At 35.7% G+C, this 27194-nt stretch overlaps 1 protein-coding gene across 3 annotated transcripts in view; it reads left to right on the top strand.

Annotated features, from left to right (window-relative positions):
- NAALAD2 (N-acetylated alpha-linked acidic dipeptidase 2) overlaps positions 1-27194 on the top strand; it is a 49765-nt gene that overhangs the window by 5155 nt on the left and 17416 nt on the right. For all 3 annotated transcript variants that reach the window (XM_049889566.1, XM_049889565.1, XM_049889567.1), the window contains exons 4-14: positions 2634-2820; positions 5575-5676; positions 6349-6474; positions 8188-8374; positions 14982-15075; positions 18617-18715; positions 22540-22625; positions 22897-23016; positions 23117-23199; positions 25359-25422; positions 26235-26302. In XM_049889566.1, coding sequence (XP_049745523.1) covers positions 2634-2820; positions 5575-5676; positions 6349-6474; positions 8188-8374; positions 14982-15075; positions 18617-18715; positions 22540-22625; positions 22897-23016; positions 23117-23199; positions 25359-25422; positions 26235-26302 — 1216 coding nt within the window. The remainder of the gene's footprint in view (positions 1-2633; positions 2821-5574; positions 5677-6348; positions 6475-8187; positions 8375-14981; positions 15076-18616; positions 18716-22539; positions 22626-22896; positions 23017-23116; positions 23200-25358; positions 25423-26234; positions 26303-27194) is intronic.

The following is a 27194-nucleotide window of genomic DNA, read 5'->3' as shown; positions in this document are numbered from 1 at the left end:
TAGATTGGACAATATTTATGTCTGAGAGAAGACTGTGTGCAAAGGCATGACAGAGCATGGTCATTTCAGCAGAAAAGTAGTATACCAAGTGACATACAGTGGAGAAGTTTATAAGGACAGTAGTGGAAAAACGAAGCTGGAAAGTAGGCAGGTAGGACTGGATCTACAAGGGCCTTATATGCTATGTTGCAGTATGGAGTTTGTAATGCAGGTATAGGGAGCTGTGGAAGGATTTGAAGCAGGTGAGTAATATGATCAAATGAGTGATTTTGAAATATCACTGTTTCTAAAGAGCAGACAAAAGTTAAGATTCTACCCCCAGCATTTATTAGCTATGAAATTTTGAACAAATTATTTACCTACTCTCTCATCTTCCTCATTTGCAAAATAGAGACAATGGGAGACGGGGTGTTATTGTTGTTAGGTGTTGTTGAGTGGCTTCCAACCCATAGCGACCCTACATTCAACAGAATGAAACGCTGCCTGGTTCTGCACCATCCTCATGATCATTGTTGTGATTGAGACCATTGTTGCAGCCACTGTGTCAATCCATCTCATTGAGGGTCTTCCTCTTTTTTGCTGACCCTCTACTTTACCAAGCATGATGTCCTTCTTGAGGGAGGGATCCCTCCTGAAAACATGTCCAAAGTGAGTGAGACAAAGTCTCACTATTTTCCCTTCTCAGGAGCATTCTGGTTGTACTTCTTCTAAGACAGATTTGTTTATTCTTTTGGCAGTCCATGGGATATTCAGTATTCTTTACCAGTACTACATTTCAAAGGCATCAATTCTTCTTCGTTCTTCCTTATTCATTGTCCAGCTTTTGCATGCATATGAGGGGATTGAAAACACCATAGCTTGGGTCAGGTGCACCTTAGTCTTCTAGGTGACATCTTTGCTTGTCAACACCATAAAGAGTTCTCTTTCAGCAGATTTCCCCAGTGCAATGCGTCCTTTGATTTCTTGACTGCTGCTTCCACAGCTGTTGATTGTGGATCCAAGTAGAATGAAATCCTTGACAACTTCAGTCTTTTCTCCATTTATCATGATGTTGGTCATTGGTCCAGTTGGGAGGATTTTTGTTTTCTTTCTGTTGAGGTGTAATCCATACTGAAGGATGTGTTCTTTGATCTTCATTAGTAAGTGCTTCAAGTCCTCTTCACTTTCAGCAAGCAAGGTTGTCATCTGCATATCGCAGGTGGTTAATGCATTTTTCTCCAGTCTCGATACCCTGTTCTTCATAGAGTCTAGCTTCTGAGATTATTTGCCCAGCATACAGATTCAATAGATACGGTGAAAGGATAAAATCCTGACGCACAACTTTGCTGACTTTAAACCATGCAGTGTCCACTCATTCTATTCGAACAACTGCCTCTTGATCTGTGTACAGGCTCCTCATGAACAGGGATGTGAGGATTAAATGACTAATCCCAGTGAAATTGATAAAGTGCCCAGCCTATACTGTAGTTAGTTTTCTATAAGTGCCAATTTTCCTTTATTTCCGTATCTTTGTTTGGTGGTTCTCTGTGTAAATGAGAAACCAGTTTACAAAGGTATTATTGCTCTATTGATGGAGAAGGGGCTAGGAAAGTGTTTTTAAATATTATTTACCACAAGCAAAATTAATCTCATTAAGAACTATGTTTGTGAGGTCACATAAATGCTGCAACTCATTTACACCCAGAAACAAGAGAACATTGCCCAAACTCAATTTAATAAACCTGTGTTGTATACTTCCTGGGTAGCAGGCATGAACCAAGCACTAAAACCAAATCAAACCTGTTGCTGTAGTGCAGTTGACTCTGACTCATAGGATAGAGTAGAACTGACCCATAGAGTTTCCAATGCAATGGGTTTGGTTTTTTTGGTTTAATCTTTACGGAAGCAGATTGCCACATCTATCTTCCAAGATGCAGTTGGTGGGTTCAAACTGTTGACCTTTTGGGGTTAGCAGCTGAGCACTTAACCAGTGCACCACCAGGGCTTCTGAACTAAGCACTAACCAAAAAAATCCCTTGCTGTCAAGTCTATTTCGACTCATAGTGACCTTATAGGACAGAGTAGAACTCGCCCATAGGGTTTTCAAGGAACAGATGATGGATTCCAAGTGCTGACCTTTGGATTAGCAGCCAGGTTTTTAACTACTGCACCACTGGGGACTCCAACCAAGTACTAGGGGTGCTGACCTCAATGAGATAAACTACTGTTTATAGTGTGGTAAAGGCAAGAGTAGAAATAAATAAGTTAAATGTAGAGGTGCCCAGCTGATCTCAGGCAAACGCTAAGAACTTTTTACAAAATACCCTCTATTCACTGGGCAGTAAGAAGGGGCAGCACTGGTACAGAGGCATGGCATTCTTCCAGGATGTCTCCTCATGCCTAGGCCTCTGCTGGTGGTAGGCGTATACCATGCAATGTGTTCTTTTCTGGGTCATTATAATGTGGAATTTGCAGTTGCCCACAAATAGTTTTAATATTGGCATATCTACAAGTTGGCATACCCATCTGGGCTTATTTCTCTGATATAAAAATGATAACTTAATGTCTAATGGATGAGTAGTGCATCTAGAATAGCTCTTAGCCACATCACCTAAATATAGTCTTTAACTCACTTGCATTTTGTTTTCATTTAGTTCTTTTACAAAGCTCCCCCACCTGGCAGGAACAGAACAAAATTTACTGCTTGCCAAGAAAATCCAAACCCAGTGGGAGAAATTTGGACTGGACTCAGCCAAGTTGATTCCCTATGATGTTCTCCTATCTTACCCTAATAAGACAAATGCCAACTATATATCAATTGTGGATGAACATGGAACTGAGGTAATGTAGCATTGTTGATACTTTTCATGGTTTATAGTCCCACATTTTTATGTGAATGGGAATGTAGGAATTATTGTGGTTGCACAGTGGTTAAGCACTCAGTAGCTAACCAAAATGTCGGTGGTTTGACCCTACCAGCCATTCCGCAGGAGAAAGACGTAGAAGTCTGCTTACATAAAGATTACAGCCTTGGAAGCCCTCCGAGGCAGTTCTGCTGTGTCCTGTGGGGTCACTATGAATTGGAATTGACTTGATGGCAACAGATTTGGTTTTGTTTTGGGAATGTAAGGTCAAGTAAAGACAATAATTTGCTAATATGAAAATAGAAGTCTTTTTTTTTTTTTTTAAGTTAATAACTTGAAAACCAATGATTTAGTCCCTAGAGTGTGTTAGGCTTGGTGCTAGGTCCTGAGGCCAGAATGAAGACTAGGACATGGTTCCCTCTCTTAACTAAGGAGGGGTGGACATTGGAACACTCATTTCAATACCATGTGGTACATATTATGAAGAGTATCACAAAGATAAAAATCAATAGAAATTATAAATGGCCACTTTTCACTTTTCTGTTCAATTCTGACAGCAGCTGATCATTTAGCACTTCTTCCTCTAACCATAACCACCTGATGCTAGGTTGATTTCATAAGTTAAAGGATACCATCCTGCAAACTGCCAGATACAACCATGACTTCAGATACCAGCCACAAGCTTGGGAGTTACACAATACCCACACTTCTGATCTGCCGGCTGCAAATTTGGGGTTTTTCTGTTACCCTTCAGGATGCCAACCATAAGCTCGGGGGCTCCTCAACTCCCTCACCTCTGACCTGCCGGCTGCAAATTTGGGGTTTTTCTGTTACCCTTCAGGATGCCAACCATAAGCTCGGGGGCTCCTCAACTCCCTCACCTCTGACCTGCTGGCTCTACTACTTCCTTGGGTTTGATAATTTGCTTGAACAACTCACAGAACTCGAAAAGTGCCGTACTTACGATTACAGTTTTATTGTAGGATACAAAGGATACAGATGAAGAGACATATAGGGTGAATTCTGGGAAAGTTCTCAACCTGGAGCCTCCATGTCCCAAAAAGGTCTTACTACTCTTCCACAGGCGTAGATATCTTTCAGTAACCAGGAAGCCCATGGAGCTTCCGTGTCTAGAGCCTTTACTGGGGCCTCATTATGTAGTCATGATGGAATCTCATTCCGCCCAGCCACATCAGAATCAGATAGTATCATAAAGTGGTTTTTCTGGCCTGGCCAGCCTTGCACGTTAATACAAACCCTTGGGTGTGGTCTAGAGTCCTCTTTAGATAACAAAGGTATCTCAATTAGTCTGGGAAATTACAAAGGTTTAAATTCATCTCTCAGGAACCTAGGGCGAAAAACATTCCATGGGTAAGGTTAATGCTTTACCCCGTAAGTATGAATAGGGTTCTTTTTCTATATAAAAAAGGGCCACCGAGCTCAGCTGGAAGTCAATGTTTCCTAAAAGGTTTGATACTGAAAAAGCAAGGTAAGAGAATTCTAGGCAGAAGAGAAAATATTGGCAAAGGTTTGGAGGCATACAGTAGTTTAGTATTTGTCTTACTTATCTAGTGCTGCCTTAACAAACAGAAATTTATTCTTTCACAGTCTAAGAGGCTAGAAGTCTGAATTTGGGGTGCCAGCTCTTGGTGAATGCTTTCTCTCTTTGTCAATTCTGGGGGAAGGTCCTTGTCATCAGTTTTCCCCTGGTCTAGGAGCTTCTCAGTGCAGGGACCCAGGTCCAAAGGAAACGTTCTGCTCCCAGTACTTCCTTCTTGGTGATAGGAGGTCCCCTTCTCTGCTTGTTTCTCTCTCCTTTTCTCTCTTTAAGATAAAAGGTGGTATAGGCCATACCCCAGGGATACTCCCTTTCCTTTGGATCAGGGCTGTGACCTGAGTAAGAGTGTTTCATTCCATCCTAATCCTCTTTAGTATAGCCTAATCTTGCCTCATTAACCACAGGCAGAGATTAAGATTTACAACACATAGGAAAATTACATGAGATCACACAATGGAGAACAGCCACACAATACTGGGAATCGTGGCCTAGCCAAGTTGATAACACGTCTTTAGAGGACCCAATTTAATGCATAACAGTATTATTGGGGATCTTAAAGATTTTCCCAATTTCTAGAATGTAAAATACAAAGTAGGCCATATTAAGTAAGAGATAACACCTATGGATGAGTTTTGGGAACAGGTCGTAGAAGTCCTTAGATGCTGTCCTAAGGAGTTTACACGTCAGCTTCAGTCCATGGAACCATTGACAAATTCTATGCAGCAAAAGGATATAGTTAGAGAGGCATTTTAGATAGATTGGGCAGTCTGCAGATTAGACTTAGACTGAGCGATGAGTCAAAGTTGGAGTCCTCATGCAACAGTTTAAGTAAAGGATAATGAAGTTCTGAATTAAGATGTTAACAGTAATGAGGAAGCGGAATGGCTAGAAAGCAGTGTTAGGACTTGATTAGTGATTGACTGGAACAAAGAGATGAAGATGGAGTTCTGGATTATTCCTAGGTATCTGGTATAAAAAAAAATTTTTTTTTTTTTTTATCTGGTATGGGTGGCTAGCTAGAGATATTATTAATAGGGGTAGGGAATGTAGAAGCAGGCCTAGAGAGGCAGGAAATGTTAAATTTGATAATTATATAATGATAAATTTGAAGTTATTCTTTAATAACAATTTGGAATCATTCCTTCCAACTTGATGTGTTTCAATTCTTGATAGATTTTCAAAACATCGTATGTTGAGCTTACACCAGATGGATATGAGAATGTTACAAATATTGTACCACCATATAATGCTTTCTCAGCACAAGGCTCACCAGAGGTAAAATAAAGACATTTTTTTCTTCAAGCCTTTAAACCTTTCTTTGTTATATAAAATCTGTAGAAGACTAAAACCAGGGGGATTAGGTGACCCATAGTTGCTAATCCATAGTTTGAGATTCAGTGATGTGACCCCCCCACAAGAAAAAAAAGCAAACAAAAGCCTGAAAAAAGAAAATAGAAGAAATAAACAACAGACCTTGAGGAAGCGGACGCCACTCTGAAGTAACAGAGACGGCGGACCATGCCTTGAATTCAATAAGGACAATTGATGTTTTTACAGACTTCTTTCCTTTGTTCATAATCTGACTTTTGATCTTATAGATGACACCGCAGAAGTTTGTTAAATGCCATAGTTAGAAATTATCATATTTGGAACTTTTTAAATGGCTTTTTTTTTCCTATATTCTGAGGCTCAGTATACACTGATAATTTCTTCAGAACAGACACACTGTTTAAAATATATTTTACGCTTTGTCTTTTTTTTTTTACTTTGAAGGGTGTTGAAAAATTCCCTAAAGACTTCTCCAGCATTACAGTGGGTCTATTTGTTAAGCATAAACCAGGAAAGACAACTTTTGATGATGCAGTATTGTGGAACATGTTTATTCTTTGGTTTTCTCTGATTATAGCAGCAATATGTGCGGTTTTCTCCTTATTTTTTTCCCTGCAGGGAGATCTGGTATATGTCAACTATGCTCGTACCGAAGATTTTTTCAAACTAGAGAGAGATATGCACATCAACTGCACTGGAAAGATTGTGATTGCAAGATATGGGAAAATCTTCAGAGGAAATAAAGTAATGTGCTATTTGCTTTTCTGGAGGGAGGGAATTGGATATACCCTATAAATGTGAATGATCAGCTTGCATCATGGTTTCCAAATTGCTTTGGAAATATTGTTCTTGCACGTGTTATGGTTTTTCTGGACAGAAAATCCTGTTTTTATGTTCCTTCCCATATCGAGAACAGGATTATTTATTTTTATTAAAAAAAGTAATACTTTTTTTGTTTTATTGAAGGAAATACAAGTTCATAAACTAAAAAATGAAGTTCTCCTCTGCTTTATCCAGCTTTGTTGCCCAGTCATAATCCATCTTAATAGATATTTCTAGACTTATTCTGTGAAATATGAATATATCTGTCTCTGCATACCCGTTTCATATATATTTTTTACAAAGAAGGTAGCTTACAGTATGTATTGTGCAACTTTCTTTTTTTACCCAGCAATAATTCATGAATATTCTTCCATGTTAGAATATTGAAAGTTGTATAATGTAGTGGTTAAGAGGATAGGATTCAGGATCCGTACTGATTGGGTTCTGGCCTGGATAATATTCCATTCTGTTATTTCTATTATTATACATTCTAATATTCTACTCTAGAGAATATCCGTCTTCTCTATATTTTTGACGTGGGCAAGTTACTTAATTTCTCTGTGCCAACGTTTCCTCATATATAAAATGGGAATCTGATAATAACGCCAATCACATAGAGTCATTATTAGGATTTAATTAATTAATATTTGAAAGCATTTAGGATAGTGAGTGGTATATATTGATTTCTATATAACTGTTTATTAAATAGATACCTCATTATTTTAAATGGCTTTACATTATTTTACAGAATTGATAAACAATTTATTCATTCAGTCCCCTGTTGATGGATACTTGGTTTATCTAAAATTTGTTACTACTACAAATAGTTCTGTGAACATGCTTGCCTTTATATAATTGTACATTTGTGTGAAGATTTTTGTAGCCTGGGTTCTTAGAAGTGAGCTAGCTGAGTCATAGTGTATGGTCTTTGAAAATTGATAGGCATCCTTAAATTGCCCTCCAAAAAAGGTTGTGACAGATTTTACCCCTAATTTTTTAAGAGTGCTCTCTGAATATCAGAAATTCTTCTGATAATGCAAAATTCAGTATCTCACAGGATAGATTTTCCTGTTCTTGGACAGTCTTGGTAGTAAGGTATGTTTACAAGAACACTGTGGGTAGTTTTTTGCACATTAAACTAAGCTGTTTTGCATAGAATTTTCAGTCAGTTTAGTTCCACAAATATTTGTTGATATCTACTCTATCATGTTGCAGATTTTGCAGAGTGGGTGGCTAAAAGTAAGTAAGACATGGTCCCTGTTCTCAAAAAAAAAACCCTCAATCTAGTTAGTCAACCAGACATTTTAAAAATACTTGAAAATTATATAACCTATTCCATAATAGAAATATATATAAAATATAGAAGCAGTACAAAGAAGGGGGACATTAATTTTGCATTTTGGGGATAATAGGAATGTTTCATAGGCAAGGTAATACTTGAGTAGAGTTGTGTAGAAAAAATGGGAGCTTGTTAGGTATTACCAAGAGGGAAATTGGATTCAAGGCAAAGAGAATTTAATGGCATAAGAAAAAGCAGTGTGTCCATTTCCTTAAAACACTAAATGAATTTTTTCTTAAATGAATAAGCCAATCATTTGCTTTTTATGTATTATGGATTGTACATTGCCCCTGCAGGTTAAAAATGCCATGTTAGCAGGAGCTATAGGAATCATCTTGTACTCAGATCCAGCTGACTATACTGCCCCTGGGGTAGAGTCATACCCTGAAGGATGGAACCTTCCTGGAACTGGAGCTCAGAGAGGGAATGTGTTAAATTTGAATGGTGCTGGTGACCCACTTACTCCAGGATATCCAGCTAAAGGTAATGGATGAACCTGTCATTGTCACCCATTTTTACAGAAATGCTATTTACCCTTATAAATGGAATAAAATTAAGCATCTACAAAATAACAGTAACTAAAATTATATGCAGTTATAGTACTTTGGATTATTATTGCTAGGAATTAAAGAAGCATTTCCCCTTTATTATTTAAGTTTTAAATTTTCAGGAGGTGTGGACATGGAAAGGGGAGAGTCAATTGATATTCTCTGCCTTTAGTAGGGTAGAGATTCAGAAACACTGATATTCATACTCAAAGTAACTTTGCTCTTCTTTAACTAGAACTTAGGTTTTATGAATTATTACCTAGTCATTTTATCCTTCTTCAAATTGTATATTTCTATTTTGAAAAACACCCATGAGTTTTTGTTTTTAAACCAGTGTTACTGAAATTGTGAAATTTGATAGGTCTTGACATATGTGAAGTCATCTCCTCAATTAAGATAATGAATATATTCATTAAAACAAAAAAAATTTCCTCTTTGTAGTTCTTTCCTGTAACCCTTTTACACCTTCGCCCATTCCTAGGCAACCGCTGATCTGCTTTCTGTCAGCATAATTATTTGGAGATCTATCCATGTTGTTATGCCACACTTTGGCTATCCATTCACTTGTTGATGGATATTTGGTTTATTTTTAGTTTGGGGGCTATTATACATAAAACTGTTATGAACATTGTATTCAAATCTTTGGGGATTTGCTTTTATTTCTCTTTGGTAAATGCTTAGGAGTGGGTTGGCAGGATAATATGGTAGATACGTGATTAACTTTTAAAGACCTTTCCAAATTGTTTTTCAAACTGGTTGTACCATTTTATATTCCCAAGAGCAGTATATGAATGTTCCAGTTGCCACATTCTCACCAACTTTTAGTAAGGTCAATGTTTTTAAATTTGCAATCTAATTGGTGTACAGTGTTATTGCATTACGGCTTTAATTTGTGTTTTCTTTCTTACCAACAATGTCAAGCATAATTTCATGTGGTTGTTTGCTATCTGAGTATCTTCTCTGGTAAAGTATCTGTTCAAATCTTTTGTCCATTTTGTAATTAGGTTCTCTGTTTTCTCATTTTTGAGTTTTGAGAGTATTTTATATAATCTGAATTCTAGTCTTTTGCCAGATATGTGATGAGCGAATATTTTGTCTCAGTCTGGTGTTTGTCTTTTCATCCTCTTACCAGTGTCTTTCAAAGATTATAAGCCCTAACTATGATGAAATCCAATTTATCAATTTTTTCCCTTTTTGGATCATGCTGCTGGTGTTGTATCTAAGAAATCTTTGCTTAACCCAAGGTAACAAAGATTTTCTCCTGTGTTTTCCTCTAGAAGTTATATAGTTTTTGGTTTTACATTTAGGTCCATGGCCCATTTTGGATTAATTTTTGTACAGGGTACAATTTATGGATTAAAGTTATTTTGTGTGTGTGTGTGTATATCCTGCTATTCCAGTACCATTTGTCAAAAAGACTATCTTTTGTCCACTGTTGAAAACCACTAGATCACATATGTGTGGGTCTACTTCCGTATTCTGTATTCAGTTCCATTGATCTGTCTACACTGACACCAATAGCACACTTGAAAAAAAAAATTTTTTTTTTTTTTTTTTGATTACAGTAGCTTTATAAAATTTCTTGATGTCAGGTAGTGTAAGTCTTCCAAGTTACAACTCGTCTTCTTCAAAGTTGTTTTGGTTATTCTAGGTCTTTTATATTTCCATATGAGTTTTAGAGCCAACTTCTTAATTTTCACCAAAAAGCCTTCTGGTATTTTGATTGAGATTGGGTTTAATCTGTGGATTAATTTGGAAAGAATTGATACCTTAGCAATATTAAATCTTCTGATCCGTGAACAGAGTTCACTTCTCCATTCTGGGGGGGTGTTTTTTTTTTTTAATTTACCTAGGCAGTGTTTTGTAGTTCTCACTATGTATATTTTGTGCATCTTTTGTCAGATTTTTTTCATAGCCTTCATATTTTTATTCTATTGTAAATGGCATTTTAAATTTCAATTTCTAATGGTTCACTGCTAGTGACTGTTCCAGGGTAAAAACATCACAAAGTTTAATAAAGCAAAAAACAAAAAACCGAGTGCCGTCAAGAAAAGAAAGGTTTTATTCAGCATATGTTCAAAGAGGCACCGGTAGGAAATGGACAAGCATGTTGCCACAACCATGTCTGCCCGAATTCAATGAATATTACAGAGTAGACAAAAGTGGGAAAACAGACAGGCATGCTGCTCGAGCCATGCCTGCCCAAGTCTGAGGACGAATCATCAGTATGTATTAACACTACAAATGGGCAAAACCACTGAAAGCTTCACCTTTTCACTGATTGGTGAAAAACTGCTAAATCAACATGATTCTACGTTTTGAATTGTCTTTCTTAATAATCATTGGTACAGGTTTCAGTAAGCACAGTTAGGAGGGTCTTCATTGGTCCAACAAATCTTGCTATTCACTAAATGCTAATAGAAAAATACAAGGGTAGAAAGTCTTTTGTGATCTGTTTATGACTTTTTTGTGTGAAAAAAACCAAACCAAACCCACTGCCATCAAGTCGATTCTGACTCATAGTGACTCTATAGGGCAGAGTAGAACTGCCCCATGCGGTTTCCAAGGAGCATCAGGTGGATTCGAGCTGCCAACCTTTTGGTTAGCAGCCGTAGCACTTAACCACTACGCCACCAGGGTTTCTGTTGTTTAGAAAGTTTCCCTAAAAGATGTTTTCCAAGATTGTCCTGGCTATTGTTTTTATGCCTCAAGGCCCAGTTGATGTGTCCTTGTGAGTCCTTGTGGGTCCTCGTGAGTCCAGCTCCTGCTGGGTCACATTCTAGGACAGGGAATAATGACTCCAGTGTTATCTCCTAAATCATTGTGGTTAAGCGGTCAGCTGCTAACCAAAAGGTCAGCAGTTCTAATCCACCAGACGCTCCTTTGGAAACCCTGTGGGGCAGGTCTACTCTGTCGTATAGTGTTGCTATGAGTTGGCATCAACTTGACAGCAGTGGGTTTGGTTTTTTTCTTTTTTAGTAAACAGAAATACAATTTGCCCTGTAAGGATTTTATTTTTTAAAAAGCGGAGAAATACTCAGGTTTGTCAACGTAAACTCATTTCGTTAATTGCAAGGTAGTCATGTCACAGCATACAGGCAAGACCTCAGGATATTAGAGATCAGAGAATCACAGTGAAATATTAGTCCAATATTTAAAATCCAAATATTCCACTTCAGGCATTTACCTTTAACAAGATGTCTCAGGATGCAAGCTTAACCCGTGCCGTGTTTGTTGGAGGTTCCTTGGTGCTAGGGTTTAAGGTAGGCAGCGGCCAGGCAAGGCTGTCTTTGGCAGTTTCTAGCCACGCCGGGCCTTTGGAAAGCTTAAGAGACCAAAGTGGAGACTAGCTGCCTCTGGCTTACTCCCTGTGAAAGGGCAAAAGCCTGGGTTTTTATGTGATTTTCATCTCTCTGGTCTTCCTGTCAAACCCTTATGTGATCCAGGCATCCACTGATTGCATCTATGTAACTTACATATATCCATAATCAGGGTGAATATTTGGGGTGTCTTAACATTTTTTTTTTTAACATAGATAAACTAAAGGCTATGTCACTCCTTATCATAGCGAAGCAGTTGTCTTACAGTGAGGTAGCTGGCTATAATATTAAAACTTAGAACAGAGCTTACTCATCAGTTTTAAAACTTAACCTAAATGTCCAGGTCACACATTACACGTTTCACACATGTGTGATCTGAGACCATTAGAGTATAAGGATACATAACCCTATTGTATTTCTAAAATAAACACACTGATCTTGTTAGCTTTATTTTTTGTTTCCAATTTGGAAGCCTTTATTTCTTTTTCTTGCCTGGTGTACTGACTAGGTTTTCTAGTACAGTGCTGAAATAGAAGCTGTTAGAGCAAACATCCATACCTTATTCTCACTCAAAGGGGAAAAGCATCCAGTCTTTCTTTGTCAAGTATGATGCTAACTGTAGGTTTTGTATAGATTCCTTTTACCACATTGGGGAGGTTCACTTCTCTTCCTAATGTCCTGAGATTAGGATTGTAGACTGGATTTTTGTGGAATTTTTTTTCTACATTTATTGAGATAAATGCGTTGTTGTTTTTTAATTTTGTTAAATTACATTGATGTTTGAATGCTAAACCAACCCTCCCATCCTGTGATAAATTCCATTAGGTCACAGTGTATTATTATCCTTTTATATATTGTTGAATATGTGTTAAAATTTTGTTAAGAATATCTCTGTTTGTGATCGTGAAGGATATTGACCTGTAGATTTGTTTTTCTTGTAATATCTTTGTCTCATTTTGGTATTGAAGTAATGAGGGCCTTATGGAATTAGTTGGGAACTATTATAGCCTCTACATTTTTCTGCAGGAGTTTATATGAAATGTAATTTTGCGTGGTAGAATTCTGCAGTGAACCATCTGGACATGGAATTTTGTTTGTGGAAATGTTTTTAACGACAAATGCAGTCTCTTTAATAGATACAGGGCCGTTCAGGTTATCTATTTATTCTTAAATAAGTTTTGGTAGTTTCTGTAGTTTGTGTCTTTTAAGAATTTTGTTTATTTCATTTAGGTTGTCTAATTTATGGGTATAGAGTTGTTCGTAATATTCTCATATTATCCCTTTCTGTCTGAATATACTGGAGTTATATCCCCTCCTTCATTCTTGATACTGGCAGCTTATGTATTTTCTCTTTCTTCTGATTGTTCTGGCTAGAGATTTCAGATTCATTGATCTTCTTCAAGAACTAGCTTTTGGTTTTATTGATAATCTACATTGTTTTTCTGTTTCATAATCCTTAGGTATTTTGCTCTAATCTTTATTATTTCCTTTCTTATTCTTACTTTAGGTTTCATTTGTTCTTTATCTTATTTCTTAAAGTGGAAGCTGACATAAATGTGTTTGAAACCATTCTAGCTTTCTAAAATCAGTGTTTAGTGCTATAACTTCTCAATGCACTGCTCTAGCTGTAACCTATAAACCTATATATTGTGTTTTTATTTTTATTCTGTTACCAGTGGCTTATGTGGGAGTACATTATTTCCCCAAAATTGGGAATTTTCTAGGTGTCTTTCTAATATTGATTTCTAATCTAATTCTGCTGTGGTCAGAGAACGTAACTTGTATGACTTGAATCATTTTACATTTATTGAGACTTGCTTTGTGGCCCAGAATATGGTATACCTCCCCAAATGTTCTATGTGCCCTTGAAAAGAATGTGTGTTGTGCCCTTTTTGGGTGGTGAATTCTATAAGTAAGGAACCCTTGTGGTGCAGTGGTTAAAGTGCTTAACTGCTAACCGAAAGGTTGGCTGTTTGAACACACCAGCCTGCTCCATGGGAGAAAGATGTGGCAGTCTGCTTCTGTGAAGATTTACAGCCTTGGAAACCCTATGGGGAAGTTGTTCTCTGTCCTATGGGGTCACTATGAGTCAGAATTGACTCAACAGCAGTGAGTTTGCCTTATTCTATAAATTCAATTAGGTCAAGTTGATTAATAGTGTTGTTCAAGTCTTTTGTACGTACTGATTTTCTGTCTACTTAGGGTCGCTATGAGTCAGTGGGTTTTGTATTGTTAATATTTTTTAAAGAGTCAATTATCTTTTTAAAATAAATAATAATAATAAATCTTAGAACTATTGTTTCATTTATTTTGCCGTTTTTAATTTTTCATGAACAAGTATAAATTCTGTCACTTTAATTTCATATTTAATTTCAATTTAATTTCATAGTGGCTAAAAGCATAAGGACAATGAAATTTTAAAGCTGACAATATTTCTCAATCTTCCTTTAAAAAGAAAATTGTATTATTGTTTGTATAAGATCATTTTATTTGTTACCAAGGTCACTTACATTTTCTTTAGTTCCCCCCCCCCCCAATTATTTCTGGTATCAGAATCTGGGACATATTTTCCAGACATTGGTTAACTGAAGCTTCTCTAAGAAGGATTCAAGATATCCTTGAGGAGATAAAATATTCTTGTAAAATTCAGAAGAATTATTAGAAAAGTCAAAACAAATTTGGGAATCTGTGATCTCTGTAAATCTATGTTACCTTAAAATGTAAAGAATTTAATGTCTTACTGTTGAATTGGAAACCCTGGTGGCGTAGTGGTTAAGTGCTGCGGCTGCTAACCAAGGGTTCGGCAGTTCAAATCCACCAGGTGCTCTTTGGAAACTCTGTGGGGCAGTTCTACTCCGTCCTATAGGGTCGCTATGAGTCGGAATCAACTCGACGGCACTGGGTTTTTTTTCTGGGTTGCTGTTGAATGGTGCAATGGTTGAGAGCTGTGGCTCCTAACTGAAGGGACATTTCTACTCTGTCTATAGGGTCGCTATGAGTTGGAATCGACTCAATGACAGCAAAGGGTTTGGGTTTTTTTTGTTTGTTTGTTTGAATCATATAGGCCATTTTAGGGGAATCAGTCACTTACTTTTCTGGAACTTTTAATTTGATTATAATTTCGAACTTTTAGAAAATTTACGATAGTAATGCAAGAAATTCACTTATACCCCTTGTTCACATTCTCCAATTGTTTTCATTTCATGTCCTTGATTTTTGCAGAGTACACCTTCAGGCTTGATGTTGATGAAGCGGTGGGAATCCCCAAAATCCCTGTACATCCCATTGGATATAATGATGCAGAAAAAATACTACGGTATAGTTTTCTAGTTAGATATATTAAGATATTTTATCCTAAAGTATCCATTTTCTGATATAAAATCAATGTAACATAATTAAGTTAAAAGTAAGGTCTTATATCAAATAATTTCTGAAGTAGGAGTAACAGAGGACACCTATTTTTCTTCAGTAAGAGAAAAGTCTTTTTAGTGGCTAAGAAATAACAAAATATTGCTCTTTTTGCCATAAATTGATATTTCAAATGCAAGAATATGTCCAAAGATAAATGTGAATATTCATTTGGTATTTTTCAAGTAGTTATTATTTCCTTAGGTAGTCATTTGATGTTTACACTTGGCCTCTATTTTAAAAGTATGATAATGCCTGTGCCCAAGTCAGCGATTACATTGCTGTAGGTACCCAATGTCCAGTACAATAGTCATTAGCTACATTGCGGCTATTGAGCACTTGAAATATGGGTAATCTGAATTGAGACGTACCATAAGTATAAAATTTACATTGTTTTTTCAATACCTAGTTTAAAAAGAAAAGAAAAAGAATGTAAAATATCATTAATACACTTTATATAGATGAAATGTTGAAATCATACTTGTACCCTTTTTTAAAAGGATATTAGGAAAAGTGACTCACATTATATTTCTGTAGAAGAGAACAAATATAGAAATTAGCCATCAGCTTGTAGATTTTAACCCCTCCAGGGACGTTCATACGGATGTGATAGAGAAAACAAGCCAACAAAAAAAAACTGAGTCTAGAGTTTCCTTAATCTAACTGATTTCTGGGAGAAGACAAGATTAATTAGGAATATGTAGCAGTAGGGATGATCTTAAAATGATGATTTCATCTCATAAGATGATCTCATTTGTTTGAACACATGGTTTGGCACATAGTAGACTCTCAGATTCTCAGATATTGGTTGAATTCATGAATGGTTCCCTTTAGAATCTGTTAAAGGAATTATGGTAAATGTTTCAGAATATACATAAATTTTAGTAGTATTTGGAAATTATAAGCTACCATTTAAACTAAATTATTTCTAGTTTTATAGCTTCTTCTTTGGTTCTAGAATTGTAAACTATTTGCCACTGGTTGTAATGAAACCTAATTTCATATACACATGAGTGCCCCGTTCTCAGAAGTACGACTTAGTGATTTGACACATTCTTCAGTCCCAAATTGCTCTTTAAATATATGGGAAAAAATTTTTTTAAATTAGTGATTTGTTTAAATTAAGGTAAGAAAAAATACAGCAACTGTGAACATTAAAGGATTTATGTATTATAATAATAATAATACATACATAGATTTTATAATATTCCAGGCACTGTTCTAAGCTCTTTATAAATGTTAACTCATGAATCCTTATAACAACGCTTTGCATTAGATACTGTTATTTTCTCCATTTTCTTTAGGAGAAACTGAGGCACAGATGAATTAAGAAACATGAAAAATAGAGCTATTAATTGGTGGTGCTGGAATTCTAACCGTGGAATCCGGCTCAAGACCAGTGCTTTTAACCACTTTGCTGTACTGCCTTTTGATAATACATATGGAAAGGATATATTTGTAGACGTCTTTTAAGTTTGTATACATATATAGGAAATCGGGTGTGATTTGTCATGCTAATTGTATATCAAATTATTTTTAAAGATATCGTTCAGTAGTGATTAAAGAGTAAAATAGTGTATAATTTATCAGTTAACTCAGAGAGTATTTTCTGATATGTGGCCACTAGCTCCTAATAAATATAAAATTATTAAACAACATTAGTCTCTGAGAGCAGATGCCTGCCACAGCATCTAACACTTATAGGGTACCTTATGGTTTTAGAGCATTTTCGTATGTTACCCAGATAAAAAATTAATCCTATCTTATAGAAGTAAAGTTGATATTTAGAGAATTAAAACATTTGTTGGACATCGCTCAGCTTGTAAGTGGTAAAACTAAGACTAAATTCCATCTTACAACTCTTGATCTAGCTATAGTCCTCTCTTGGATGGTTATAGCCATTAAACCTTGAAATGATTTAATTTCATGGACTTTATTTATGGTATACATATCCAATAACTTGGGATAACTCAATATAGTTCATTAATATTTATACACCAAGATAAAACTACCATTTTGAAGCAAAATAGGGATCACAAATGATTATAAAATAGTTATTCAGAAATATTTAGTACGTTGTATAGCAACTCTAAATTTCTTTCTCTTAAGACTCGACGGCACTGATTTTTTTTTTTTAAGACTCTTCTGGCACACCAAATCTATTTTTAAAGTCTCCTTTGGGATTGCAGATGTACTTTTTTTTTTTTTTTTCTTTTGTAAGACAGCATAATGAAGTCCACCACTCATCTGTCAGTTTGTTATTATAAGGGGTTCTACCATTTTGGTTTGAATTCTCAACCCAACCACTTATGTGTAACCTGAATCAGTTACTTAATCTTTTCTTTGATTCAGTTTTCTTACCTTAAAATGAGGACGGTAATAGTTTCTACATGGTAAGTTTATTGTGAGAATTAGATGAGATCATGTATGTACTTAGCACAGTATCTAGAACACAGTAAATGATCAATTAATGTAGTCTATAACTATTCTGGAGCCCTAATGGTACAGTGGTTAAGAGTTTGGCTGCCAAACAAAAGGTCAGCAATTCAAACCTACCAGGCACCCTTTGGAACACTATGGGGCAGTTTTACTCTGTCCTATAGGGTTGCTTTGAATCAGAATCTACTCAATGGCAATAGTTTACATCTATTCCCTTCCATATCTCCAAGCCTCTATTTTTTTTAAATGCCTGTACCAATAAAAACAAAAAAATCTGTTGCCATCTAGTCGATTCCGACTCACAGTAACCTTATAGGACAGAGTAGAACTGCCCGAAAGAGTTTCCAAGGAGCGCCTGGTGGATTCAAACTGCCGACCTTTTGGTTAGCAGCTGTAGCACTTAACCACTACAACTTAGTCATTACATTTTGAGTGCCTACTGGGCAGTTTGCAGCTTCTTCAGAAATTAATTTTTTCTTCTTAACCCAATCACGGACTTACCATTTTCAAAGAATTTCTTGGGCCCGGTGCTTCCCCACATAAACAGTTAAGGTAAAGAAAGGAGGATGATGATTCCCATCCCCCCTCACTTTTATTTTTTCTCCTTACCTCTTATTGCCAGCATAATAAATATTTTCCTTACCTTGGTTATGGCTCTTTCACTACGGTGTAGTCTCCACAAGGGAAGGAATTTTTGATGGTACCCAGCACTTAGTAAAGACTCAATAAATATTTGTTGGATGTTTGAATGAAGTAGACCCTGGTGGCATAGTGGTTAAGTGCTACGGCTGCTAACCAAAGGGTTGTCAGCTCAAATCCACCAGGCACTCCTTGGAAACTCTATGGTGCAGTTCTATTCTGCCCTGTAGGGTCGCTATGAGTCGGAATCGACTCGACGGCACTGGGTTTTTTTTTTTTTTGAATGAAATATTTTGTCATCAAACTTCATGGTGTCTTCTTGGACATTGTGATGCTCATCTTTATTCTGTCATTGTCATTTCTCTCAACAGTCATATGGGAGGACCTGCACCACCAGATAAGAGCTGGAAAGGAAGTCTTAACGTGAATTACAATATCGGGCCTGGCTTTACAGGGAATGATTCTTTCAGGTAATTTTGCGTTATTTTGCAGTGATTAAGAGCCTGGCTTCTAACCAAAAGATCGGCAGTTTGAATCTACCAGCAAGTCCTTGGAAACCCTATGGGGCAGTTCTACTCTGTCCTATAGGGTCATTATGAGTTGGAATCAACTCGGTGGCAATGAATTTGGTTTGGTTTGGTTTAGTAGCCTAGAAAAGTTTTATTTTTTTAATGGAAAATTGTCAAGATAACTACTCTGCCAGATATATTTTGCTTATCTTCTTTTTCTTGCTTTTTACTAGTGAGCAATTGATCAGTTTACTTAAGAAGTCCTTACAGAATAGTGTATTCTTCCAATCATGTTACTACATTAAGTTTGTTTCATAAAGTCTCACAAGTAACTACATTTGAGTTAACACTTTCAACATTTCATACGTTGATTTTTTTTTTAACTTTCCCCTTCACCTAAAGTTTTAAAAACAGCCTCAGATCACTTTAAAAATGCTGGGCACGTAAAACATTAGGTTAAGGTAAGGGATGGAGATAAAGAGAAAGAGAAAAGGAGTAATTTATCACTTAACGTGTGGCTTAAATGAATTATTGGGCAAAGCACACAATTATTATAAGGCTCAATGGACTTGTTGTAATTACCGTTGTTATTATACATTATACACTGTTATAAAGGAGAGACTGATGACGGAGTAGTTGTCCACTGGGCTTAGTTTTACAGAAAGAATAATAGTTTTCCACGGCTCAAGGCAAACAGGAAATGCCAGCCAGAATGATCGGCTTGTACAGAAGTGAAAGAGCATGGGATGATCAGGGAGAAACTGATAAATCAGAAAAGATACAGCTTTTTTTATTAAAGTAAAATTATTAAATCAGTCTTGTTTGGTAATGATTTACCTTAATTATGTGAATACGTATTCTTAATGTTTCTTAGTTTCCATAAGGATTTTTTTTTTAATTCTGGCACGTTTAAATACTAGAAGTTCATGGCGTAGGAATTTTATAGTATAGGAAATTTAGGAATATTTAACTGATATATATGCTTACTTATCTCATAATTAAATCAGAACAGGGTTCCTCTAATTTAAGAGATTTTGTTATGTAACTTAATACTCTCCAGAGGTGGGAAAACATAGCATACTCACACAATGAAACGTAAAGGCCTTTCTTATTTATAAACAAAAACGTATAGACAAAGAGAGACTATATAGCTTCAGCTCTGTGATTTCAGTTACAATTTAAGGGACATAAAAATTCTGGTCTAGAAATCAAAAAGCCATTCTCTTTCACAGTCGGCACAATATTCTTTCTTTGAGCACAGTATTCTTGATTTGGGAAACCCTGGTGGTGTAGTGGTAAAGTAGTACAGCACCTAACCAAAAAGTCGGCAGTTTGAATCCACCAGCTGCTCTTTGGAAACCCTATGGGGCAATTCTACTCTGTCCTATAGGGTCGCTATGAGTTGGAATTAACTCCATGGCAACGGGTTTGGGTTGGTTTATTCTTGATTTGAGCTCAAAATGGATGAATACACAAACAACAACAAATACTGAAAACCATGTTCTCTGTTGTCTCTCACCAACAGAGATCTGATAATCCTTTAATCCACTCACAGAGATCACCAAATGGCAAGACCATAAAACCAAATTCATTGTTGCCACAGTGGGGAATGATTTAGTTGCTGTAAGCAAACTAGAAACATAAAATGCAAAATCAGTAGAGGAAAAAAACAAAACAAAGATACAGGGAATCAGCAAATGGACTGGACAGCAACTTTTTTTTTTTTAAATTGCTGCCTGATTTACCTCTGAGAGCCAACAGAAGTTATATCCGAGTTTAAGCTGCCCATACCTGGCTCTGCAAGATGAATCTATTGAGCATTTAGGTGGGACCTCCAAAAATGATCAAGGACAATTTTTTTTAAAGTAAAATTAGATTGTTATACAAATATAAAATGAACATGTGTCAACGATTTTATTTAACTAATTAATTAATAAGAGAAACAGAAAGGTGTTGAATTATTCCAAGGGTGATTCAAAGTCAACACAAACAAATCAGCTCATCAGGAATGCTAATGTGAATTTACCTAATTAGCAGAAAAATGGTTTCTTTCAGGTAGGGGAGGGAAGTCAGTGGAACCTTTACTAAACAGATTGTGCATCTCTATCAAGTTTAAATTAGTGTAGAAAAAGACAGTAAAAGAGATAACCCTCATGGATGACCTAAGGCCTTTTCCAATTTTTCCTTACAGAAATATATTCATTTTGCAAATATTAACTGCGCATTTACTATATCCCAGGCACCATTCTGGGTACTAGGACCCAGCAGACAGCAAAACAGGCAAAAATCCCTATCGTGTGGAGCGTGCATTTGAGAATTCAGTTTATTTGGAACACAATGAGTTTGGGGTGATATGGGGTGATAATAGAACAACCATATAGGTATTCTTTAGGCAATTAGGAAATGAGATTAAAAACTAGGAAGACATCAGAATTAAAGAGGTGGATGAGATTTTGAGACTCTGAGCAGATATCCTGTTTGTTTTAATGTTTAGATTAAAATAGATTTTTTTCCTCCTTCCTCACATGTTACATTATTGCTTACTTAGTTTTTTTCATTTGATGGCATATTAATGAATTTGTGTTTCTTGCTCATCGTAGATCTTAGGCTCATTATTTTAGAAATACATGCTAACCCATGTTTCTGCTTTTTTGCTATTATTTTTTATCTCCCTGAAGCAAAAATAAATCCATAACTTAATGCCTTAAAATGAAAGAATTCACCTATTGATTAGCTTCTCCCCCCCCCAAAGGCACTTTTAGTTGAATATTGCATGTAAATTATACATGCATTCAGAAACACAATATACGTTTAGGGGGAAGAGCCAGAAGCTGTACTTAGGAATATAGAGGTTTCGATAGCTTACTAGTGCTTCTGTTTAAACAATAACCACAAATTAGAAACAGCTGGGGCTCCTATTCTCTTCCTCCCCCTCCCCCCCGAAAAAGAAAGGACTTATTTTGTTCCCTTGTGAAAAAGAGGTTCAACATTTTCCCATGTCATTTCGGATTCCTAAAATGCAAGTAGTATTTTTTTCTGTCTGGCTGAACTTGATTGTATTTCCCCTTTTATTCTGATTTGGTGAATTGTAATTCAGGAATGAATATTTAAATGACTGGCCCAAATCAGAATCAACGGTGATGGACTAGAATGGTTTTATTATGTAGTTGCCTTGCTCATTTTTAGCAGGGACTTCCCAAATTTCTGTTTAACAGTAGAATTTATCATGTTTCTTACATGGAGCACTCAATTAGCTCTTTAACAATGTACTGATGTACCATTTGTGTAATCTTAAAGAAAGTTAATGCGTGGCCCGAAGGAATATAAATACTAAGACAATATTCAAACAATTTGCTTATGGCTTTTCTTTTGTTAGATAGTGGGCTGTTTTTCCTGTTTTTATAATTAAATAGATTGTATTTAAAAAATTTAGAATGAACATCTAAGACATTTTGACTAATAGAATATTTTGAATTTTAAATAAATATCAGCAGTACAGCTGTGAGAGAGGAGGAAGGAAAAATGTTAGACACTCAGTTCTTAAAATTTGACTTTAAGATGTATGCTCAAGTACTTAGGAGTAAAGTGTCATGATGTCTGCAGCTTACTGGCAAATGCCTTCAACAATATCAACCATTGTTGAATTTAGGTGGTGGATATATGGGAATTCATTATTCCACTGTATAGTTTTTCTGTACTTTTGAAATTTTTCATAATAAAAAGTTGGAAGAAAACTGCTAGTGTAATCCTCCATGAGAAATCATTTATTTCCTTTGAAATTCTAGGAAGATTAGAATGCATGTTCATAACACCAATAGAATCACGAGGATTTACAATGTAATTGGAACCATCACAGGATCTCTGGAACCTGGTGAGTCAGTAATTTTTTTTTTAATGTTGTCTTTACAAAGATTATGAGAAAGATAAATTTCAGTCAACGATTGACTTTTTTTCCTAGCTAACATGAAACTACTAAATTTGAAAAAAGAAACATACAACTCTGAAAGGAGATTATACTTTATAGTCTTTATTTTCTCTATACAGGAAAGCTCAAGCAAGAGGAAGCTGAATTTAAAAACACAGACTACAGCTGTTTATAATGTATTCAGAGTCGCAGTTCTTTTAAACGCATTCTTTTCCAGACAGGTACGTTATTCTGGGAGGTCATCGGGATGCCTGGGTATTTGGAGGTATTGACCCAACCAGTGGAGCTGCCGTTTTGCAAGAAATTGTCCAGAGTTTTGGAAAACTGCTGAGTAGAGGTAAGTAATGTTTTTTGGTAGGTGATAAAAGAAACTTACTTAATAAATTTTTCTTTATTTTTAGGCAGATATACTTAATGTATGTTAACAATGATTACAGGCTGGAGACCGAGAAGAACCATTATATTTGCCAGCTGGGATGCAGAAGAATTTGGACTTCAAGGTTCTACCGAATGGGCAGAGGTAAGGAAGGGAGAGAAGGTTCTTGCTATTTTTTTGGTTAGCAGGGACCAGGTGTCTATGTGTCAGGATGATCACAAATAGATTCCAATGGATCCGTTTGTTTTTACTCTTCATCAGTTTGGCAACACAGAATAATCTCTTAATTAGTAGGCTACAAAAATTAATTATTATTGTCAAAATGTTTTTTTCTATTTGTATTTCTTTTGTGAACAATAGTAAAATAAGTAAGCCCAGAAAATAATCAAAAGTAGCAAGCTGTTTTTGACATGTGAATTAACTTTTTTTAAAAATTCAGTACAGATCCTTGGAGTTCATTTTCAAGTTTTTTAAGTTTCCTTGGAGTTCTTCCATTTAAGAAAGCATAAGATGCTTTGTTAAAATGATGATACTTTGATTATGTTTTCATGTTTACAGATTCCATGCAAAATTACAACTATAGGTATAGTTCACCATTTACAAAAAAATGTGTGTCTGACTATTAAGTGTAAAATGTAATTTTATAAATTGAATTACCATGGTGAATTGTCTTACTTTATAGTTTCAGAGGTTTGTTTTTTTTTTTCTTCAGATATGATTGATTTTCACTTGTCATTGGCTCTTAATGCTTTATCTTTAAGTGTCTCTCCTGGCCCCTTCTTTCATCTTCTTCCCTTGGTCTCTCTGTTGAGTAAAACCTAAGTTCTTGAATGTATAAGGTAAGCTCATTACGTTTTTATAAAGGTAGGTGCGCTAGATAAGCATTTACTCTCTCCCACCTTCTTCAGTCTTTTATTATTATCCTTGTTTTAAAACATGGCATACGTATATTGCCATTGTGTTTCATTTTTTAAAATGTTTTACTCCTTGCTCATTTCCCTTTATATTACTTAAAAAAAAAATCAAATAAATATGGTTAAAAATCATACACACAGTTACTTCCTGGTATCCCTTATCATTTTTTATTTCAGTACATTGAAAATTTTTATTATTACATTGATATTATAAATACGCATTTTGGAAGTAGAAGAATTAATTTAGATGAATCAAATTTCATTAATTAATGTCACCTTTGAAAATATGTAATTTCTTATGAATACATGGGCATAAATATGTTTTTCTGTTTCCATAATTTTGACGGCTTAAAATAAAGATGAAAGAAATCTAAGATATAAGATAATAATATATGTTTCATTAATATAAATACGTGTGGGTTTAAAGTAGGCAATTTCAATACTCTTTCAAGTTTTCCACCAGGTTATTGATGATATACAGCAGCATACTTACCTTCTTTAAATACACCTAGAAATCCTTTTTATTTCTACTGTAAATTTGTTATAATGAAAACTGACTATATCCATAGCAGGAGCAACCATCATCTGGCCTTTTTGACGATTTCATGGAGACAAATGAGAATCCTCGTTTGTGTCATAACCACACACAGTTTTAAATGTTTTTACTGTAGCATGTTTGTCTAAGGTAACAGGTTAGAGAGAGGAGTGAAGGGCTTTCTCAGTATGTTTCCATCTGTGTGTGGCTACATTGTTCTTCTCTTTCTTGGGTCTCTGTATTTATGTGTGTGTGTGAAAGAGGGACGATTTTGTCTTTGTCCTAATCTGCCCTTCCTTCTCGCCTGCTAGTTTTTTTTTTCTGTCTTCCTCTCCTTTTTGTGCTTTGTTTTCCATATCTTTTTTCTTTTTTAATATGGATAAATGGAAATATTCTATTTCTCATTTTTAAAATGAAAAATTTCCTTGGATATCAACTCTCAATGGATGTCAAATTTCAATATATGTAAGACACTTATTGAAAAATACAGATGTTCAGGCCTTACTTTGAGCAATGCTGATTGAGTAGGTCCGGGCTGGGGCCCCAGAATCTGGGAGCTTCACCTCCGTAGATTCTCATGCAGGGGACCAGGGAGTGCCACTTGGAAAACAACTGCTTTTCTGGAGCATCCTGCTATTGCTATAAACAGTAACTCCCATTTTATAGTATTATTCTTTTTGGTTTAATTGCATTGATGTTGTTCTCAACCAATCGGTTATCAGCATTTTCTGTGAATTGATCACCAGCATAGGTATTTGTACACCACCTTTCCACTAAATTCATTTCCTTATTCGGTTTATGTTTCCACACATGTAAATAGTATGAATGAAGTAACAACTTTGTTTCAACTATAGGAAAATGCAAAAACACTCCAGGAGAGAAGCATTGCTTATATCAACTCAGATTCATCTATAGAAGGTAAATTTTATTTCAGATTTTTTTTTTTTAACAATATACCACCCTTTAACCCTGTAAATTCCAGCTTGTTAACTATCTCATATATCCTCTTCCTGTTAGATACTTCAGCAATACCTTCATTTTCCCATTTACCATGAAGAAAGCCAAACGGATTATATGATTTATAACTAAGCTATTGATCCTAATTTCTTTAGTATATTTACCATCTGCCTATCTTGGATTACTATTTAAAACTCTTAATATTAATGACATTCTTCCTATGGAGATATTAAAAGACTTTGATTAAAGGTTTTTAGGCCTACGGGAAGTATATCCTATATGTATTAGAATAAATTTGAACAAACTTCCTCTTGCACCTGACATGACATTTGTATCTCTAGGCTTTTATTGCACTTTGATTATTTCTAGATAAATGTCAGAGTATATGTACTAGCTACTGACATGTTACAGTCTGATGTCTTGATATATACTGTTGAGTTGAATGAATGAATAATGAACTACTGTTGTAGCCTTACCTTTTTTTTTGCCAAAGTTACCAAGAGAGGCTGCCATAAACAAGAATGACTCTTACAACTTCTGTGGAGCTGCTGCCCTTGCAGCCAGTGTCCACTTACATCTCTCCAAAGTGTGTGCCGTAGCCTCTTCCCTTCCTGAAGAACTGTTTATACCCCGTTTTATCTCCTGGGAATGATGCCATGGATTTGAAATCTATATTACATCTTGTTTATAATTAGAAAATGAAGTAAGAATTAAACAAAGAATTTCATTTATAATAAATATGAAATAATGTTTTTTGTGTTTGTATTTTTCAGGCAATTATACTCTCAGAGTTGATTGTACACCACTTCTTTACCAATTGGTATATAAACTGACAAAAGAGGTATGTAAATGGCTCTGTCTTAATATGTTTTTTGATGAATGAATAAATAACGCTTTTTTTTCCTCAATTAGTGGTAGTAATTTTTAAACTGGTGTTGGTACATAGCAGATTTGCGTAAATAGCAAGTCAGAACAAAATCTTTACTCCATTATTTACTTATGTGACATAACTATGAAGAAAGCATTGCCAGTCTCAGTGTTCCAATAACCCAAAAGCCAAACAAAACCCACTGCCTCACAGTGACCTCACAGGGTTTCCAAGGCTGTAAATCTCTTTGGAAGCCGACTGCCACACCTTTCCTGCAGAGCTGCTGGTGGTTTCCAACCGCCGACTTTTTGGTTAGCAGTCAAGCACTTTAACCACTGTGCCACCAGGGTTCCTTGTCCCAATAATACTTCTTATTAATAATCATGTACATAATTGTAATGTGTAGAATATATAATTTTTAACTAGGAGAGGCGTTTTGGTATAGCAGAAAGAACACTGAGCTGGAATTGAAAAATCTTCAGTTCAAAGACTGCTTTGGCCACTCATTCAACAAGTATTTATTGAGTAGTTACTATGTGTCAAAAAAAATCTAGCAGTGACAGTGATAAATAGGACAAGGTCACTGAATCCAAGGACTTTGTACTCTAGATCTCTCCAGATATAGGCACCTAAATGAACAATTATGGGATACTAGAATATTTGATACTGTGTACAGTGGAGAACAGTGATGGAATGGAGACAAATACTAGGAAAGCTGGAGGAAGTTGGGGTGCATGTGAGGAGCTCTCCAGCATAATTAATACTTAGGCTATCAAATGGAAGGATATGTGGGAGTAAGGGAGAGGACATTCTAAGCAGAGGTCATAGTACCTGAGAAAGATAAGGAGATGTCGAAGAACACGAA

The sequence above is a fragment of the Elephas maximus genome, chromosome 7 (assembly GCF_024166365.1).
Source record: "Elephas maximus indicus isolate mEleMax1 chromosome 7, mEleMax1 primary haplotype, whole genome shotgun sequence".
NCBI classification, from domain to species: Eukaryota; Metazoa; Chordata; class Mammalia; order Proboscidea; family Elephantidae; genus Elephas; species Elephas maximus.
This window is presented reverse-complemented; position numbering and strand designations above follow the sequence as displayed.